The sequence below is a fragment of the Ctenopharyngodon idella genome, chromosome 1 (assembly GCF_019924925.1).
Source record: "Ctenopharyngodon idella isolate HZGC_01 chromosome 1, HZGC01, whole genome shotgun sequence".
Classification (NCBI taxonomy): Eukaryota; Metazoa; Chordata; class Actinopteri; order Cypriniformes; family Xenocyprididae; genus Ctenopharyngodon; species Ctenopharyngodon idella.
In genome coordinates this window covers 32,593,396-32,613,824 of record NC_067220.1, presented here as the reverse complement: position 1 = coordinate 32,613,824, position 20,429 = coordinate 32,593,396, and the positions used below count along the sequence as shown (strand labels likewise).

Here is a 20,429-nt window from a genome sequence, read left to right as displayed (position 1 = left end):
GTGTAAGCAAATTTGTGCCATCATGTGGCTTGAATTGGTACTGTAGAAACTAGGGATGCATCCATTTTACAGATGGGCTGATAATTATTTTCATTTTATGGTCCATATTAAAATTATATCCTATTTTGTCTAAGAGAGTTAAAAATTAAACCCTAAAAACAAAACAACTGATTTAAGTGAATTTAGGCATTACAACGAAAAGTTATTCATTTAGAAATTTGCTAAATATTACATTTAACAGTGCTATTAAATTATTAGCATTTTTAAAGATTAACTTTTAAGAGAGCATATAATGAAGACAAAGGTAACATAAATGCAAAAATAGTGGAAACTCAAACTAAATCTGCAATATTGGCTGATATACATTACCTTTCAATAGTTTGGGGTTGATAAGATTTTTTTTAATGTTTTTGAAAAAGTTCTGCTCACCAAGGCTGCATTTATTTGATCAAAAATACAGTCATAACAGTAATGTGAAATATTAGTACAATTTAACAACTTTTCTATTTTAAAGTGTAATTTATTCCTGTGATGCAAAGCTGATCAGCATCATTACTCCAGTCTTCAATGTCACATGATCCTTCAGAAATCATTCTAATATGCTGATTTGGTGCTCAAGAAACATTTCTTATTATCAGTGTTGACCACAAAACCAGTCACATGGGTATATTTGTAGCAATAGCCAACAGTACATTGTATGGGTCAAAATTATTTTTCTTTTATGTCAAAAATCATTAGGATATTAGTCAAGATCATGTTTCATGAAGATATTTTGTAAATTTCCGGTACGGTAAACATATCAAAAATGTATTTTTGTGAGTGGATATGCATTGCTAAGGACTTTGTTTAGACAACTTTAAAGGTGATTTTCTCAATATTTTGATTTTTTTGCACCCTTAGATTCCAGATTTTCAAATAGTTATCTCAAACCAAATATTGTCCTATCCTAACAAACCATACATCAATGGAAAGCTTATTTACTCAGCTTTTATATGATGTATAAATCTCAATTTAAATTAAAATTGACCCTTGTGACTGGTTTTGTGGTCCAGGGTCACCATTGTGCTGATTAATTTAATGATTTGTGCAAGATTCTTTAATGAATAAGTTTAAAAGAACAGCATTTATTTGAAATATAAACTTTCAAAAAAATATTTAAAATATATTTTTTTAAATATTTAAACTGTAACATTATTTATAAATGTCTTTATTTTCACTGTTGATCAATTTAAAGCATCCTTACTGAATAAAACAAAACAAAAAAAACTTACTGACTCCAAACTTTTGAATGCACAGTAAGTGTATACCTTATTTCAACATGCCAATTTTATAGGGGAAAAAAACTATGACCGGTAACAGATACTACACCAATATATTGTGCATCCCTAGTAGAAATAAACCATAATAGCTCAAGTGAAAAAGGGAAACTCATCTTTGAACATACATTGACCATATACAGTGCACTACAGTATATTTTTTTAAAGGCAACCAACATGTATGAGTATTTAGATTTATTGTTTCAAAACCTTAAGAGTTCAACTAATGTAAGATAAAAAGGTTTTTTTGGAAACTACAGACCCAAATAAATGCCATTTTAACTATGACATCTATTACTTACATATGTTTTGCAGAGTGTCTCTTTTTGTATTGACCACATCGCCATTTGTCTCCTCTGGAAAAAGTCTGTTACACATTTTACAGACTGATAATGTAATTAGTAGCATATTAATTCAATAAATATAACACGCACAGCATTGTGAGTGTTTTTCACATAAAAATGAGTTGTTGCCCACTTTATGAGCGTTATAATGTCTTTAGGGGTGTGAGAGTCTGGCATACTGCTTGAGTGCACGTTTTGGTGGAATGAGAGAATCATTCACCCCCACTCTTCTTTTCTTTCGCTGTTCATTGTCTTTCTCTCCGTCTGTCTCTGTGTCTTCCACACAAGAAGCCAGCGGATCATGACTGTGTGAACCTGCATTATTGGCATCATCCTTTGGTCCATTATCAGAGGTGACCACACAGTTACTCTGCAGATCGCTGTCATGTGCGAACTTGCAGCGGCTTCCAAAGCGGCAGCGACCATCCTTCCTGTAGGCCACACAAATGCGCTTACCGCCGATCTGGGTGGGGCGAGCTTGTAAAGTAAGAGGTACATGTTTCTGCAGGACATTCAGTCTTTCCTCAGCCATTTCCTTGAAGGGGTTAGCAAACACACTGCTGCCTGTAAGCGCTCCACCCGAGCTGGAGCCTCCCAGAGGTGGAGGCGGGAGCTTGTGAGTGTGAGGACGCACTGATGGGGTCAGCAAGGACTTGGAAAAGGAGCGGTTGGCAGTAGGCGCCTCCTCTTGATCTTCATTCTCTGGACCAGATTCAGACTCACTGGAAGGTGATGCAGACTCCAACAGGAAATTACGGCTTTTTGCCTCCTCTACAGCACAATCCGTCTTTTTGAAGGACCTAAGTAGGCATAATTAAAGGTGTTTATTTAAAAAGTGATACTTAATTCTTCTCAGCTCATTACAGGAATAGTTTACCCTTTTTTTCTGTAATCGTTTACTCATGCCATGGTGACCATGATGTCAAAACTTTCCTAACTTCTCAGTTTATTAGTAGTTTGCACACAAAAAAAAATAAAATAAATTGAATAAGAATAAAAATGATTAGAGACTTAAATGTCTATCTTAAAGTCTTTTCTCACACAAAGCTATCTTATGGTTTCAGAAGACTTCGAAAACAGTGCAGGAGTCGTATGGACTACTTTTATGGTGCTTTTTTCAGTCCCCATTAAAGGGTTAGTTCACTGAAAAATGAAATTTCTGTCATTAATTACTCACCCTCATGTAATTCCACCCCTTAAGACCTTTGTTCATCCTCGGAACACAAATTAAGATATTTTTGATGAAATCCGAGAATTTTTTAGGTAAAATAGTCAACGTGACTACAGTGGTTCAACCTTAATGTTATGAAGTGACAAGAATACTTTTTGTGTGCAAAAACAAAACAAAAATAACTAATTAATTTAACAAATTCGTCTCACTCCTATCATTCTGCTACGCTATTTTTATTGCAGCGCTTTTTGACACAGGTACCGGCCAATAACCGGCCGGTGTTCGGATGTAAACACGGAAACGCAGAACTGCGCCCACTCCGTAACAGACTGACAGGGAAGGGGGAAATTAATCAAATAAAGTCGTTATTTTCGTTTGTTTTTTAGCACATGTATTCTCGTCGCTTCATAACATTAAGGTTGAACCACTGTAGTCACGTTGACTATTTTAACTATGTTTTTACTACATTTCTGGAAACTTAATGTGGTAATTTCGTTGGTTTCAATGGAGGATAAAAAAAACCTCTCGGATTTCATCAAAAATATCTTAATTTGTGTTCAGAAGATGAACGATGGTCTTATGGGTGTGGCACGACATGAGAATGAGCAATTAATGACATAAATTTCATTTTTGGGTGAACTAACCCTTTATTGTATAGAAAGAATCGGTTTAAATATATCTTTTATATATATTTTTTTTCGCACCTAAGAATTAATGTCACATGGGTTTGTAATTGCATAAGATTGAGTAAATGATGACAATTTTTTATTTTTGAGTGAGTTTAACCCTTTAAGATTCAAGCTTTCGACTGTGGAAAGATGCTACTCTCCACACTTGGCTTACTTTGAAATGAAAAACACCTATACTGATTTAAAAAGGACGTATAACGTATTTGTCTAATTAATTATGCATTACTTACTCCTTCTGATTGTCTTCTCCATTCTCTTCATCCTCTGACTCGGATGAAACCCCGTATCCCACAAGCGAATTCATATTCACTCAAATATAGGTTAATGACAACTGTGATCCAAAACCGTTCAAAGTCTTGTCAATACGAATCGTTCTTGAAAATTCACTTGTCAATCGTTTATTTATCCGGAAGTCAGTGTTTCTTCTTGGTCCCTGAACAGATTGTAGTAGAAATAAAAAGTAAATGTATGTGCCACCGCGAGGCGCGGAATGGTATTGCGACAACGATGTCAGCATGAGCAGAACTGGGGCCGGTTGCATAAACCACTTAGACTAGTCTTAAAAGTTAAGACACTATTTCTTTTCCTGAAGAGTGGTCCTAATTTTTTAACGTCTGTTACATAAAAAGGTAGATTGGTGTAATTTGAATTGGAAAAATAACATTGGTTACCCCTTGGTTAACTGCAAGTTGGTCAAACTAGTTCTTAAGACACAGTCTTAATATAGTGACTAAGTTTATGCAACTGGCCCCTGGTGTGGGGAAAAAAAATGAAACCAGACGAGGTTTATACAGTCTGGCATTTTCAAATCTGAACAACATGCCTAAACAAATGCACTGAATTACAGATTTATACTGGGGATTTCACAATGAGGATCAGTGTGGTTATTATTAACTAAAACTAGGCTATTAAAAATCGATTTTTTTTAACAGATTTTTTGTTTTTAATTTGAAGTACTAGAATTATAAAAACAAAATCTGAAATTAAAATTGAAAATAAATAGAGAAATTATTAAAAATGTAAAGAAAAAAAAAATCTAATAAAAATGACAAACGCACATAGCCTACAAACAAAAGCCTACTAAAATTAAAACTGAAAATATAAAAATAAAAGCCAACTCAAAATATGAATAAATACGGCAATATATAAATAATACTAAAATAACACTGGGATATAAGTCTTTTAAAACAGGCCTAATGTAGTGATAGACATATGCATCATTTACGGTGGGCACTGACATGTCCTGACCATGTTTAACTATTTTGTCTCCACCGCTTTGTGGAACAGCATCTTATCCATTTACACTGGATCCAGTATATTAACAAACTTTACAATGAATAGCAATCGGTCACTGGAATGTATTTTTAATGTTTAAGATGAGTGTTTGTTGCAGCTGTTATCAGTGGCAGAAGGAATATGGAAACAGCGTAGCCTATATCTTCTCTCATGCACAGTCTGCAAGCAGACACACGTTCTGATCTATCACTTTTCCACAGCTGCGGCAACTTTCTAGTGATATTACAAAATGCAAACAAATATTTCACAGCTTGCATCCCCTGCTGACTGATGAATCTGCAATTTTGCTGTATAACATAAATATTAAAATAAAAGATATGTCACTTTATTTGATCATTTGAATGGGCAGGGATGTATTACAGACTTAGTGCCGTAAGGTCATGATACAAGGCAGTCCGATTAACATTTTTTATGCTAGAATATGTGTTCCCCATTGCCTATTCAAGAGACCGCTCCAATAGGGCCCTCAGACTATGAACACTAGAGCAAATTCTACTGATTTCCAGACCAATACATCACAGACTATTAAGATAATGATCATTTGTGGATAACCTATAATTATATGCATAATATGTACTTACAACTTGTATAACACTATTATAAACTAAAAGTAAAATTAATTTCCACAATAAAATTCATGCACAATTTTAAATGTCCATGTTTTTAATGTTACACCTGGTAGGTTTTTAAAAACAACACTCTTGACACTAGATCACACAGTTTAGGGATAGGTTGATTCTTGTAGCAGACAAATATGGGACTTTTATAATACAGTTTGAGACACATAGCTTAAATAAATGACGTCTGACTCAGTTACAGACATTGAAAAATTTTGCAACACTTCCCTGCCTCCCCATTGTAAAAAGGGGAGTTGTAGGCACTGATAAGCTTAGAAAAACAGAAAAGTGAAATATCACCCTATTATACCACCCTTCCTTGACCTCAATTCCTTTTGTGTTTATGAAGCTAAAAAGGCTGCCCGACCACAGATTTTGGCAGAAAGCACAGATTTGTGCAGAATTCAAATGGCCATTCACAAACAATTTTTTTCAAAAAGATTTCTTTGTTCTGCAAAGGAAGATATTTGGAAGAATGTTTGTAGCATGCAGATCTCGCCCCCCATTGACTGCCATAGTATTTTTTTCCTACTATTGTAGTCAATGGGGGGCGAGCTTGGTTACAAACATTCTTCCAAATATCTTCCTTTGTGTACAGCAGAACAAAGAAATATATACAGGTATGGAACAACTTGAGGGTGAGTAAATGATGACAGAATTTTAACTAACCTTTTAAAACGTCCTCAGGATCATTCTGGACTCGGGGTTCTCCGTACGATTCTTGATTTGCAAACATGTAGCCTACTTTGCTACTTAAACATCCTAATAATGAAAACTTAAAATCATGACATGTGATGCTCAAAATTCACATTTGAGGTATGATTCCATGCAATTCATGTTTGTAAAAAAATAATGTAAACCACAGCCCTTATTTTACTCATAAATCAAAACCTGCCATTCTAAAAAGCCATAGGAAACTCAAAAGGCTCGAAAATTATCTGGACTTTAAAACACACAGCTCTATTGGGTGCTTTTTCCCTTTATTTGTTTATATTTTCCAGTTTGCATTGATGTTAAGCGGTGGGTCTATGAGGAGAACTCTGAGCCAATGAAAATCCTTCTTGATATTCCCAGCCCCTCAAACGCACCACGTTCCCATAAGGGGGCGGAGTCACGGGCAATTGAGAACTGCATCTTAAAACAGGAGAACAGCGTCTTTGGAAGTCGTGCTGTAAGTCATGCGAGATATTTGGCCTCAGTGAAATAACTGCAAATATATAGGGAGTGAGAAACAGCGCCTGAGGATCGCCATTCAACATCTCTACAGCCTACGGTAGTATTATATGAGGCTATAAAACAAGAATATGCTGATTTATTCCTTCAGTGCTGGTTTATTCCTGCTGTTGATTCAAACGTTGTTTTTCAAACAGTAGGAGTTTTTGAGTATAAATGGCTGGCAGAGGTACAAACGGTCGTCATGGGTTGCGGGGCCACGCAGGGAGAACCGCAGCTCTAGCCCGGCTTCTTCATAAGGAATGCATCCAACTCCTGGAGTCATACGTAAGTCTCAAAATAGAGCTTATTTATACAGAACTAGCCTAATCTAATTATTATATTTAACTGTTGAGTCCTTTCCTAATTATGGCCTGGTGTGCGACGCAAACTGAAGTCAGCGACATCATGACATTTAGTGAAAAGAATGTCTGGAGGCAGCAAATGATTTGTTATAGAAGTTGACAGCGTTGTCTGAGCTGCTGTGTGCTATCCAGACTTGTCGGTGCGCGCAGTGGACGGATAAAGAGCGATTGTTCCAGTAATAAATACATTTGGTTTCCTGCCAAATTGTTCAGGTCTACCACCTCCTCTGATGTTTTCCATTAATGTTCATGCGTACTTTAGAGTTTCGGCTTGTCTCCTGAAAAAAATAGCCTGAAACTTGGGAGCGGTTTGGAATGTATAGTGGAGTCTTTTATCTTTGGAAATAGGTGAGCAACAATGAGCCAATGAGCTGCTCTGCTGGAGGACCAGCCTGGCTTTAGAGGATGCTACATTATTAATTAGTGACTTAATAATATGCCAACTACATGCTTCTATGATCAACAGACTTTCAGGCTAAAGCTGAGGCTAAAATATTTGAATTACACTTTATTTGGTAACACTTTATTTTACAGTGTCAGTTACATGTTACATGCATTTACTTTAATAATAACTATTAATTATGCATAATTACATGCAACCAACACTAAACCCAACCAAACCCTAATCCTAACCCTATAGTAAGTACACGTAGTTACTTAAAGGGTTAGTTCACCCAAAAATGAAAATTCTGTCATTAATTACTCACCCTCATTTCGTTCCACACCCGTAAGATCTTCGTTCATCTTTGGAACACAAATTAAGATATTTTTGATGAAATCTGATAGCTGTCTGACTCCTCAATAGACAGCAATTTAACAACCAATTTTAAGTCTGGAAAGGTACTAAAGACATCGTTAAAATAGTCCATGTGACTACAGTGGTTCAACCTTAATTTTATGAAGCAACGAGAATACTTTTTGTGCGCAAAAACAAAACAAAAATAACGACTTTATTCAACAATCTCTTCTCTTCCCTGTTATTATCCTTACTTAGTTGCCACAGTAAGCACAGTGAAGGCTTCTGTTTTTATGTCCGGATCAGTATTGGCCAAAGCTGAGCAGAATGACGCATGCGTGTGATGCTGACGCAGGAGCCGGCCAATATGAATCAATGTAGAACCTGGAAGAGCTGAATGTAAACAATGTACCAGAATGACACAGAACAGAAGAGATTGTCATTATTTTGTTTTGTTTTTGTGCACAAATGTATTCTTGTTGCTTCATATAATTAAGGCTGAACCACTGCAGTCACGTCGACTGTTTCAACGATGTCTTTAGTACCTTTCCGGACTTGAAAGTGGTTGTTAAATTGCTGTCTATTGAGGAGTCAGACAGATATCGGATTTCATCAGAAAAATTTTAATTTGTGTTCCGAAGATGAACGAAGGTCTTACGGGTGTGGAACAACATGAGGGTGAGTAATTAATGACAGAATTTTCATTTTTTGGTGAACTAACCCTTTAATATTACTTAGTACTTAAAGGGATAGTTCACCCAAAAATGAAAATTCTGTCATCATTTACTCACCCTCAAGTTGTTCCAAACCTGTAAAAATTTCTTTGTTCTGTTGAACACAAAGGAAGATATTTTGAAGAAAGTTTGTAACCAGGCCGCTTTGGGGCACCATTGACTTCCATAGTAGGAAAAAAAATACTGTGGAAGTCAATGGTGCCCCAAAACTGTTCAGTTTCCCACATTCTTTAAAACAACTTCAACATAACAAAAAAAATATATACAAGTTTGGAACAACCTGAGGATGAGTAAATGATGACAGAATTTTCATTTTTGGGTGAACTATCCCTTTAAATGTATAATTACATTGTAACAAAGACACCTTAAAATAAAGTGTAACCCTTTATTTTAAGGTGTCCGTGTTACAGTGTAGTTCTACATTTAAATACTGTGTAACAAGAATTAACAAAATGCACTTACTATAGGGTTAGGGTTAGGCTAAGTGTGTGATTTAGGATTAGTTGCATGTAATTATGCATAATTTACAGTAATTACTATAGTAAATACATGTAACGTGTAACAAGGACACTGTAAAATAAAGTGTTACCAATATTTGTAATGTTTTTTTGTTTGTTTGTTTGTTTGTTTTTTTGTTAAAAGGTTTAGTATCCTAAAAATTGTATTATCTTTTCAAAAAGATATATATAAATATATGTTTAGGTGAGGGAGTTGTATGGGAGTTGGGAGTTGTATGTTGACTATATAGGGAATATAAGTTTGCTTGCTTCTATCTTTTATTATTTTATTTTTTTAATTGCTGCTTTTACTTACTGTCATGTGTTTACCACATGTTTGTTTACCATTTCCTTCATCTGGTATTTCACTGTTCCTTGTAACCACAACTCATTCCCTTTGTCTTACCATTTAGAGAAACAGGGAATCACTGCCGTCCTCACCGGTTGCCGGAGATTATTTAGTATCCACTCCTCCGTTGGTTCCTCAGCTGTCAGATGCAGAAAAAATATCTATCCTGCACGCTGCGCTCAAGGAGTGTCTGCGACTTCTGGAAGATGTCATTACCCGGGAGGACGCAGAATTTTCCGATGAAGACAGCGAGTATAGGAGAAAACGGAAAACTGTCAGGGACCGTCTGGGGCACCTGTTGGCGAGCACAGAGCAGCTACTAGTGGATGGCCAGAAATTTGAAGCTGAAGTTAAAGAGGTGCTGGAGTTAAAATGTCTAACACGTAATTTTAAATATAATGTTTTCTCATAAATGTAAAGCTTTCTGATGAAAGCATCTTAATTTCATAAACAATCTGTCTGTGCTTGTGTGAAAGGAGCTAGATGGTCAGGCGGCCAGTGGGAGTTTCGGTCTGAAGATGTGGATTGTGCGAGTGCTGCAGGACCTCGTGCACTGGACTGGCCAAACATCAGACACCCTCCGCTCTCTGCCAGCAGAGATGGTGAAAGCACCAAAGACAATGTCCCGAAGGACAAGAAGAGGCGCCGGGAAAATAAGGAAGTGAGACTAGATCTGTGAACATAAAAAGAGAGTGAAAGGGTGGAGCGGAAGAGGACAGAATGATAAGAATGAGGAGAAGGAATTTCATTACAGCATGGAGAATGTAGAGAGTCAGAGGATCTGGATGCAGTCACTGGAATTCAGCATTCCAGCATGTGGAAAGCAGCAGGGGTGGGTCTGAACAAGATATTATTTTATGAAAGTTATTTTAATATATTTCTTGGTCTTTGAAATAAGATGTTAAACTGTAGCAAAAAATGTAAATACCTTTAAAGATTAATCAAAACTCTTACATGTACCGTATGGTTTTATTACTCTTTAAGATTGTTGACCAAATATCTCCTTTTTTGTTTGTATATCAAACTTGCTGTATGCATTTATTTGCATTTATAAGGGATAGTTCACACAAAAATGAGAATTCTGTCATCATTTACTCACCCTCATGTCGTTCCAAACCTGTATGCATTACTTTCCTTTGTGGAGCACAAAAGAAAACATTTAAATATATTCATCTTATTCTATGTACAGATTTGGATGGACATGAGCGTGAGTAAATGATGACAGAATATTCTTTTCTTTTTTTCGGGGGAACAATCCCAGGAAATTTCTCTTCAAAATGATAACCTACTGATACAAATATCTTGAATAATCTACTGTACAAGCAATGTATACCTTAAAAAGGCTGCTTCACATTTATCATACAAATGCTTCTTATTCCTTACATGTGCAGTGTTATTAAAGGGTTAGTTCACCCAAAAATGAAAATAATGTCATTAATTACTCACCCTCATGTCGTTCTACACCCGTAGAACCTTCGATCATCTTCGGAACACAAATTAAGATATTTTTTATTAAATCCGATAGCTCAGTGAGGCCTGCCTAGACAGCAATGGTACTTTCTCTCTCTCAGTTCATGTGAGTTCAGTGGTTCTACCTTAATATTATAAAGTGACGAGAATATTTTTTGTGCGCCAAAAAAAACAAAATAACGACTTTTAACAATATCTAATGATGGACGATTTCAAAACACTGCTTCGGAGTGTTATGAATCTTTTGTGTCGAATCATGATTCGGATCACATATCAAACCGCCAAACTGCTAAAATCACGTGACTTTGGCACTCCGAACCACTGATTTGATTCGTAAAGCTCTGAAGCTTCATGAAGCAGTGTTTTGAAATCGGCCATCACTAAATATTGTTAAAAAGTCGTTATTTTGGGGGGGTTTTGGCGCACAAAAAATATATTTGTCGTTTTATAATATTAAGGTAGAACCACTGTAGTCACATGAACTGATTTAAATATGTTAAATCTTCTAAATATTTAGTACCTTTATGGATCTTGAGAGAAGAAGTACCATTGCTCTCTATGCAGGCCTCGCTGAGCCATCGAATTTAATCAAAAATATATTAATTTGTGTTCCGAAGATGATCGAAGGTTCTACGGGTGGAGAACGACATGAGGGTGAGTAATAAATGACATTATTTTCATTTTTGGGTGAACTAACCCTTTAAGTGTACCATCTGTTGACGTTTGTTTGGATTAATTCCTCTATCCACACTCATGGAATACTCATGCCCTCTGCTGGCTGCATAAAGTTCTGCTTTTTATTCCAGGTCAACTTGTCAGATGTGACTCTGGTCATCTAGTGACAGAGAAAGGTCTACAAACAAGCCCTTTTTCATGATGATTGAAGTCATCGTTCCTTTACACTGATTTTAACATGTTCGATATCTACTCAAAATCTATATGTTAGCGAGCCTGGTATGGCCTATGACTTAGGAGACATACTGAATCGAAGAAAACTGGTGGAAGAGCATTAAGGATTTAGCACCTGGTTATTGTATGAAGATGACTGGAATTAGTAAAGAAAGAAAAACATTACCATTTAATAATTTATTATTAATAAATGTGTTTTAAACTTGCACTGCAATAAATGGCAATATCTGAACTGTCATTCAAACAGGTTGCACTCAATAACTTGTAGTGTGATTACTCTGTGTGTGTGTGTGTGTGTGTACAACTGTGATAAAGGAAAAGCAGGATGTGTTTGGAAGAGGGGGTGGAGTGTATGTTGATCTGTGTGTGTATTTGTGTGTATTGGAAGAGTGGCAGGATGCCTGTGAAAGGGGGAGGGGTGTGTATGTGTGTGTTATTGCATTTGTATTTGTCTGAGTATGTATGTGCAAGTGAGTTACAGAGTGAGAGAATAGAGAGAATGTGACTGTGAGTATGTGATGTGTGCGTGAGGCAGGATGTGTGTGTGAGAGAAGGGTGGGGGAGGGGTGTGTAGAGAGAGAGAGTGTGTGTGTGTGTGTGTGTGTGTGTGTGTAAGGCGAGAAAGGGGGAATGTGTGTGCGCTTGCGTAGGAGGGAGAATCTGTGTGAGAGTCGGATTGTGTGGTGTGTGTGTGCGCACGCACGTTTTTGTGACATATCAGGACACAAATTTGTATAATGACATGGGTATGACATAGGTATTACAAGGAGAGGGTGACTTATGAGGACATTACCCCATGTCCCCATTTTTCAAAAGGTGTATAAATCATAGAGAATGAGTTTTTTTGAGAAAGTAAAAATGTGCAGTTTTCTGTGATGGGTAGGTTTAGGGGTAGGGGTAGTGTAGGGCGATAGAAAATACAGTTTGTACAGTATAAAAACCATGACGCCTATGAAGAGTCCCCACAATTCACAAAAACAAACGTCTGTGTGTGTGTGAGTGTGAGTGTGTGTGTGTGTGTGTGTGGTTCAGGTATACCCTACATTATGGGGACATGTAGTCCACTCAAAGATGGCAATATTTTAAATCCTTGTCCTTGTTGGGACATTTTTTGGTCCCCATGAGGAAAACAGCTTATGAATCACACTAAGTGATGTTTTTTTTTTTAAATGTAAAAATGTGGAAAGTTTTCTGTAAGGGTTGTGTTTAGGGTTAGGGTTGGGGTTGGGGTTAGGGGATAGAATAAATATTTGTACAGTATAAAAATCATCATGTCTATGAAAAGTCCCCATGAAACATGAAAACGTGTGTTTGTGTGTGTGTGTGTGTGCTTGTTTTTATGAGGACAAAAATTTGTATAATGACATAGGTATTACACTGGTATTACAATGTAAACCTGTAATTAAAAAGGCTTAAAAACAAACTAAACAACGTTTTATTAACAATGTAAAAATGCCGAAAGTTTTCTGTGATGGGTAGGTTTAGGGGTAGGGGTAGTGTAGGGGGATACAATTTTGTATATACAGTTTGTACAGTATAAAAAGCAATACGCCTATGGAATGTCCTCATAATGATAGGTGCATCAACATGGATGGGTGAGTGTGTGTGTATGTGTGTGCGTGCGTGTGTGTGCGCGTGCGTTTTTGTGATTTATGAGGACACAAATTTGTATAATGACATTGGTATTACACTGGTATTACGAGGTAAACATGAAATATGTGGATATTTCATGAGTCCTCATATTTAAATTAGCTTTAAAAACATTAAAAATGTAAAAATGCAGAATGTTTCCTGTGATGGGTAGGTTTAGTCGTAGGGGTAGTGTAGGGGGATAGAATGTACAGTTTGCACAGTATAAAAACCATTACGCCTATGGAATGTCCTCACTATGATAGCAAAACAAACCTGTGTTGATGCATGGATGTGTGTATGACCCAAAGAGATCGAAGGGAGAATTATTAATTGACAATAACATATGTGTGTTATGTCTAGGGTGTAATATGATTTGAGATTTGTGTAAGTGTAGAAGTGTTCATTGGTGAATTTCTGTATGCACTTAAAATGTCATTGTTATCTGACCGTTATGAGAATGTTCATGCAGAGTTTTTTTTTTTTTCCATACTAGACTGTATGATTGTATGCACACTTGTAGGCTCTCTCTCTCTCTCTCTGTCTGTGTGTGTGTGTGTGTGAGAGAGAGAGAGAGAGGGATGAGGGTGGGGGAAGGGTGTGTTTAGATGTGTGCGTCAGAGGTTTGTGGTGTGACAGAGAAATCCAGAATAGTCTCAATGAGAATTCATAATTTGGAAATGTTTTCAGAGCACATGTGGATATCTTACATCAGTTATGTTTTTAATGAAAATGTATTTAGGTATTGAGGAGTTCATAAATAGCCTACTCGTATTATGAGGATGTGTTTTTTTCACTCACTACATAGCCATTATTTATCAACATCAGGATCACAACAACGGCTAACTATTCAACGCAGGTAATGGTAAAGAACATGACTGTATCTATTTAACCATAAAGAAAACGCACAAATGTTGTTATTTGACCAAAGTTAGTAATTAATTCAATGAAAGTGATTTTTTTTTTTAATTTACCGTAACATAAAAACAGACAGCCATAGACCAGTCAATATTATCTGATGAGTACAATCAACTTCGCTTAGAAACAGAAATACCACACCAACCTATACTAGAGGTTGCAACCATTTCTTTGATATGGGGGAATTTAGGATTCTGCCTTTTCATACTTCAAATAATTTTCCACCAGTAAACTGGATTAAAATGCTATAAAGCAGAAGTTTTTTTTAATTCAAATTTCCATTGAAGTATTTACAAGTTCGGAATTACAAGCGCTCTAATGATCCGACAGCGCGTACTCCCCTAGCGACTGAGTGAATGGTATCGTCTTAAAGAACCTGTACACATAGAGAGGGAGAGCGCGAGCGCTGCGCGTGAGAGGACAGAGCTCATCAGCGGGAATGGCGGAGACCGTTCGCTCGCTCTTTGACTACCGGGAGCCGCCGACGCTGGACAGCGACGGAGAGAGCAGCAAACCGCCGCCGCCGCGAGGGTGAGGGAGTAAACAGACTCGAGAAAAAGTAACATTTCCAGAGATGACACTGACTTTAAAGCTCAGAAACGTCTACATTTTCGTGATGACTAAAGTTTTTAAAATAGTTTTAGATAAACAATAAGGAAAACAAAGCTAAAGTAATGTTTTATTTGTTCAGCTATAAAGTTAAATTGTTATTTGCGTTATTGCGCGGTTGTCACGGTAATCAGGTGTGTGATCACGGTAATCAGTGTCATTTAAATGACAGTGACTGTCAGTCATTTTTTACTTTTAAAATAATGGAGAATGTAGAAGGTTTTTAATCACTATTAACTCTGAGTAAGCGATTGACGTGTGTGTGTGTGTGTGTGTGTGTGTGTGAGTGAGAGAGAGAGAGAGCGCTTGCGTGTGTGTGTGTGTGTCACAGGGAGACCGTGTGTGTGTGTGAGAGAGAGAGAAAGAGAGAGAGAGAGAGGGACAGCGCTTGCATGCGTGTGTGTGTGTCACAGGGAGACCGTGTGTGTGTGTGTGTGTGTGTGTGAGACAGAGAGAGAGAGAGAGAGAGAGAGAGAGAGCGCTTGCGTGTGTCACAGGGAGTGTGTGTGTCTGTGTCACAGGAAGAGCGCGTGTGTGTGTGTGTGTGTGTGTGAAAGAGAGAGCGCTTGCGTGTGTGTGTGTGTGTGTGTGTGTGTGTGTGTGTGTCACAGGGAGAGCAAGTGTGCGTGTGTGTGTGTGAGAGAGAGAGAGCGCATGTGTGTGTGTGTGTGTGTTTCAATGAGTGTGTGAGTGCAGAGGGGAGGAGGGAGGGAGCAGAGCGTGAGAGAAAGGAACAAGTACAGTGTGTGTGTATGAGACTGGTGTGTGTGCTTGCGTGTGTGTGTGTATGTGTGTGTGTGTTTGCGTGTGTGTATGTGAGGGAGAGCATGAGAGGGAGGGAAAGACAGTGTGAGTGTGCGTGACAAAGACAGACACAATATGCTGGTGTGTGTATATGTGTGACTGTGTGTGTTTGTGAAAGGGGGAAGAGTGTTTGAGAGTGAAAGTGTGAGACAAAATGAGTGTGTGATTGCATGTGACGGTAGATAAAAGGTGTGTATATGTGACAGAGTCTTTGAAAGAGGCATGTGTGTATGTGCTGGTCAGGTTGGACCAAATGTTTGTGCGAGGACAGTAAAACCTGAAATCACTTACATTGTGGGGACCGGACAACAGTTGTCATAAAGGAAAGAGCTTATTGAATATAAAAAAAAATGTCTTAATGAAAATGTAAAAATGTATGATGGTAAGGTTTTTAGTTTGGTGATCAAAAAGATCATTAGCTCAAAATAAAAACAATATAAGTCAGTGGAAAATCCCCATCATGATAGAAAAACAATTATGTGTGTGTGTGTGTGTACATGTGTGTGTTTGGGTGGGGTGGAGTGGACCATCTAAAAGGTGTTGTCAGGAGAAAGGTGTGTAGGAGTGTGTGCCACATGGTGTTGAAGAAGATGTGCATTTTAAATGTGGGGAGAGAGAGTGTATGAAGTCCGTTGATGTGTGTGTGTGTGTGTGTGTGTGTGTGTGTGTGTGTGTGTGTGTGTGTGTGTGTGTGTGTGACGCGTGTACGTGAGAGACAAGGGAAGTGTGTTTCAGACAGAGTGAAGGGGAGGGGTGTGTGTGAGTGTGAGTGTGTTTGTGCGCACATGTGTGTTACTGAGGAGGGGAGGGAATGAGAGTGTTTGTATAAGTGTGTAGGTTTGTGTGTGTGTGTGTGTGTGTGTTTGTGTGTCTGTGTGTGCTTGTTTTCATGATTTATGAGGACACTAATTTGTATAATGACATGGGTATTACACTGGTATTACGACGTAAACATGAAATATTAGGACATTTCATGAGTCCTCATATTTAAATTAGCTTTAAAAACATACTAAACAGTGTTTTATTAAAAATGTAAAAATGCAGTTTTCTTTGATGGGTAGGTTTAGGAGTAGGGGTAGTGTAGGGGGATAGAATGTACAGTTTGTACAGTAAAAAAACCATTACACCTATGGAATGTCCTCACTAAGATAGCAAAACAAACCTGTGTGTGTGTGTGTGTGTGTGTGTGTGAGCAAGAGAGAGAGAGAGAGAGAGAACAGCAATGTTTGGGTCTGTGTGTGTGTTTATGTGTAATCAATGGGAGTTGTGTGCATGTATAAAGTATAAAGCCAGTAGATAACTGAAATTGTGTGTGTGTGTTTGTGTTTGGAAGGGAGAGCTGGATGAACAGGTAGTATTTGTGTTTGTGAGAGAGCGAAGAAGCGATATATTTATATAGAGACTGAGACAGAGGGCAGATATAGAAATGGAGAGATATTAAAGTGCACATTGTGTGTGAAGCCTGTATATATCTTTTGAAAGAGAATGAGACAGCTTCACTGAACTGTTTGAAAGAACCATAGGGTTTTAATAAACTTTCTATTGCTCAGAGGTTGCTCTTGCATAGTTTAGGAAACTTGAATGGACTTCTTAGTTATGTTTACAAATTTCATTCAGATGCCTCTCCTAATAATCAGAAGAAGGAGAAATAAAAATGAAACAAATGAAGGCAATTTTTGACATACAGTAAGAGTACAGAGCTACATACGGTATGTGGAGAGTTCAGATCTGATCATTTGGACTCAGGCCCTGTTTACACCTGGTGTTAAGATGCGTTTTGGTCAATCAGACACATTACCGTTTACATCTGGTATTTTAATCAGTCTCTTTTGTCCACTTTCAACCACTTCTGTCCTGATTTCTTCGAGGGGAGGGTCTATGGGCAGGTAAATGTATGGGTTTTTTTTTTCAATTCTTTTAATCTAATGGACAAAATAAGCTCTCGCAATTTAAATATGAATGCATCCAGAGACGACAAAAAAACATACGGAGAGCAGCAGCTTTGTTTCTGCTCTGATAGCTGCAAGACCAGAACTCTGTGAGTGTGTGTTAGAAATCATGAATGGTGAGAGAACATTGTGCTTGGTACGTTTTTCATCTTCAAACCAAACTTGGGTCTTCAGCCGGCAAAGTTTAAATCCCGTCTGGCTAGTGTGCTCCATAATGTTTACGCATAAGGTCAGTAGGTGTAGACAAGGCGGTCTTTTGCACTTTTCGAATGCATTGGACAATTAGGACCCTATGATTTCCGCGATGCAGAAAACGCGGACGGAATCGTGGAATCCAGTCATAAAAACGGAATTTAGTATATAACGCGGAATGTCACGGAATTTGTCAAATTTTTGATTAATGAATAAAAAGCAAGTCAGTACACTTAAATCAAATCGCAATATAGACTAGTGTCCGTGAATATTAAGCCGCAAATAGACTATAATATTAAATATTAATCCTGCATGTCTGTGTGCCTTTGAAATGAATGACGCGGAAGCGCGGTTTCATTTACCTCACACACACGCGCGCACGCATGCATGTAAGCACACACACTGAAGCACGTGCGACGCTCGTGATGTTTTCATCCTCTGTCGCCTTACTATATGAGGAAATGAACGCACGAAATTCATCTCCAGAGCCGCTCTGAAAGTCACTTCATCAGCATTTAACCGCTTCGTTTGAGAAAACTATCGTCATAAACAGAGAAACTCAAAGCTTTCGGCAACTCGTCAAAATAAAAGTTCGATTTAACTTGACAGAAACATATTAGTGTTGTACAGTAGAATTTAGATAAATTAATTTAATAATAAATTATTAAAAACTATCTTTTTAAGGAATAATCTCAGTTTTTCTTCCATGTTTTAATTTTAATAGTAAAGCTCTGTTGTGCAGCACATTGTTTGTCAAAAAAAGTTTAATTTCATGATTAAAAGATAAATTAAATGGTATGTGTTCATTTGATTGCCGGAAAAATTTAAATACGGAACAGAATTTCTGAGAAGAAAAAACATTTCATAAAAATACTTTTTTTTTTTTTAATTAATACATTTTGTTGTTTTTAAGAATTCAATTAATTAGACGTGCTTTTTGATTATTAAAATGTAATTAAACCATTAAAATGGAATCCAGAAAAGTTAAAACAGAAAATGGAATTGGGTAAAAATAATACTAAAATTTAATTTAACCATTAAAATGGAGTCCAAAAAAAAAAAAAAACCAGAAAAAAATGGAATCCAGAAAAATTAAAACGGAAAAAACAGAATCCAGTAAAAAAAATTAAAACTGAATTCAGGAAAAAATAAAACGGATTCCATAGGGCCCTAGACAAGCTCAAATCGTTTTAGACCCTGTTTACACCTGTATTTAGCGTCATCCACTTGTGATCCAAATGACCAAAACGCATCTTAATTCCAGGTGGAAACAGGGTCTCAGAAGAATTTGATGAGAGATGTTTGAAATTGATCGTTTTGTATTGATCGTTTGATTGCAGACTTCTGAGCAGTTTGAGACATTAAGGGCTCATTCACACAGAACGCGTCTTTGCATCTAAAAATGTGAGATGCAACGCTTAGGAATGGTTTTAAAAAAAAGCGTAGCGCAGAATGCAAGGGTCTCGTGACAATAACGGAAATAGACAAACAGCAGAATAGATAGATACTATTTTTGACATGGAAAAAAAGAAAATAATCGCACTGACTATGGCCTCCTCCGCCATGTTGCCGTCAACTAAAACAGCTATGCCATGCCAACTTGCTACTGTAAACAGAAGCTCGCAACGCTTGCCCCGCCTCCAAGTTCTTCTAATTTGTCCACTGTTTTGGAACTGACATCAATGAGTGGCGCTGCGTGTAAAAGTTGAAATTCTTTTAACTTGACACGGCATCATAAAAACGCAGCGCTCATGTGCGAGGCGCTGCAAGCATCGCGAGTGTAACAGTCATACACGTCCATCTAGCGCATTTACATAGAAAAACAATGAAAAAGGAGCTCATTGGAACAGAAAAACGAGTTCTGTGTAAACGGCCCCTAAATCTGTTTGCATGTGAAGTTATAATCAAGCTATTGCAGATTTTTGCAAAGTCCATCGCGAGTCTTAGGGCTAGGTTCACACAGAATGTGTGTTTTTTGTGTGTGTTTTAAAAATGTAAGGACAGATACATTTTTAAAAGTTAAACATTTTAACTTAAACCCTTTTTTTAGAATGCTGTTATGCACGAAACACTGCAAAAGATGTGAGATGTGAGCCCAATGGTCAAAGATGTCCATCTATAACGTGTTTACATAGAAAAACATGGAAAAGCTGTGGAGTGGAATGCAAAAACACGTTCTGTGTGAACGTTCCTTTAATCTTTTTGTCCTAGTATACATGACAACGCATAATCGAATATTTGATACAAACTGGTACACTGTAAACCTGAGTAAGTTGGGCTAACTCAAAAAATTTGAGGTAATCAGTTACATCAAATTTTTTGAGTTATGATGTTCCCAATTTTAAGTTAGCAGAACTACCAAGTCTTGAGTTTGTAGTACTCATGCATGTTAACGGCTCCTAACTCAAAGTATTAAGTTAGCTAATTTATACATTTTGATAGCAATTAACATAAAATATTTAGTTAATTAACTTTTTTATTTTGAGTTCTTGCAAATCAAATGAGTTTATTTACTTCACTGTAAACCCTAAGAAAATACAAAACTTGCCAACTTGCTAATTTGCTAACATGTTAACAATAGCATGGTATAGCACTTACTGAATGAGTACAGCAACTTAAAACA

General features: G+C 37.1%; 3 protein-coding genes across 6 annotated transcripts in view; 2 read left to right on the top strand and 1 right to left on the bottom strand.

Moving 5' to 3' along the window:
* Positions 1-1,104: 1,104 nt before the first annotated feature.
* Positions 1,105-3,969, bottom strand: si:ch211-113e8.11 (uncharacterized). Its single transcript, XM_051910255.1, has 2 exons — positions 3,751-3,969; positions 1,105-2,460 (listed from the first exon to the last, which is right to left on the bottom strand). Exons 1-2 carry the CDS (start codon positions 3,822-3,824, stop codon positions 1,815-1,817), a joined length of 720 nt encoding a protein of 239 aa, XP_051766215.1. The 5' UTR covers positions 3,825-3,969; the 3' UTR covers positions 1,105-1,814.
* Positions 3,970-6,535: 2,566 nt separating this feature from the next.
* Positions 6,536-11,937, top strand: cntf (ciliary neurotrophic factor). 2 transcript variants are annotated; one of them, XM_051908665.1, is made up of 4 exons: positions 6,536-6,706; positions 6,807-6,933; positions 9,391-9,684; positions 9,803-11,937. In XM_051908665.1, the coding sequence occupies exons 2-4, from the start codon at positions 6,823-6,825 to the stop codon at positions 9,989-9,991; spliced, it is 594 nt and encodes a 197-aa protein (XP_051764625.1). In that variant the 5' UTR covers positions 6,536-6,706; positions 6,807-6,822; the 3' UTR covers positions 9,992-11,937. The 2 variants fall into 2 exon arrangements, with proteins under 2 accessions (XP_051764625.1, XP_051764617.1); XM_051908657.1 differs by having other exon boundaries at positions 6,804-6,933.
* Positions 11,938-14,622: 2,685 nt separating this feature from the next.
* si:dkey-117m1.4 (uncharacterized) overlaps positions 14,623-20,429 on the top strand; it is a 27,923-nt gene continuing 22,116 nt past the window's right edge. For 2 of the 3 annotated variants that reach the window (XR_007930056.1, XM_051892448.1), the window contains exon 1: positions 14,623-14,783. Coding sequence is in view for 1 of the 3 variants with exons in the window: in XM_051892448.1 (XP_051748408.1) it covers positions 14,692-14,783 (92 nt within the window). In the remaining 2 variants the exon portion in view is untranslated. Of the gene's footprint in view, positions 14,812-20,429 lie in introns of all 3 variants that reach the window. The other variant, XR_007930057.1, reaches the window with a different exon arrangement.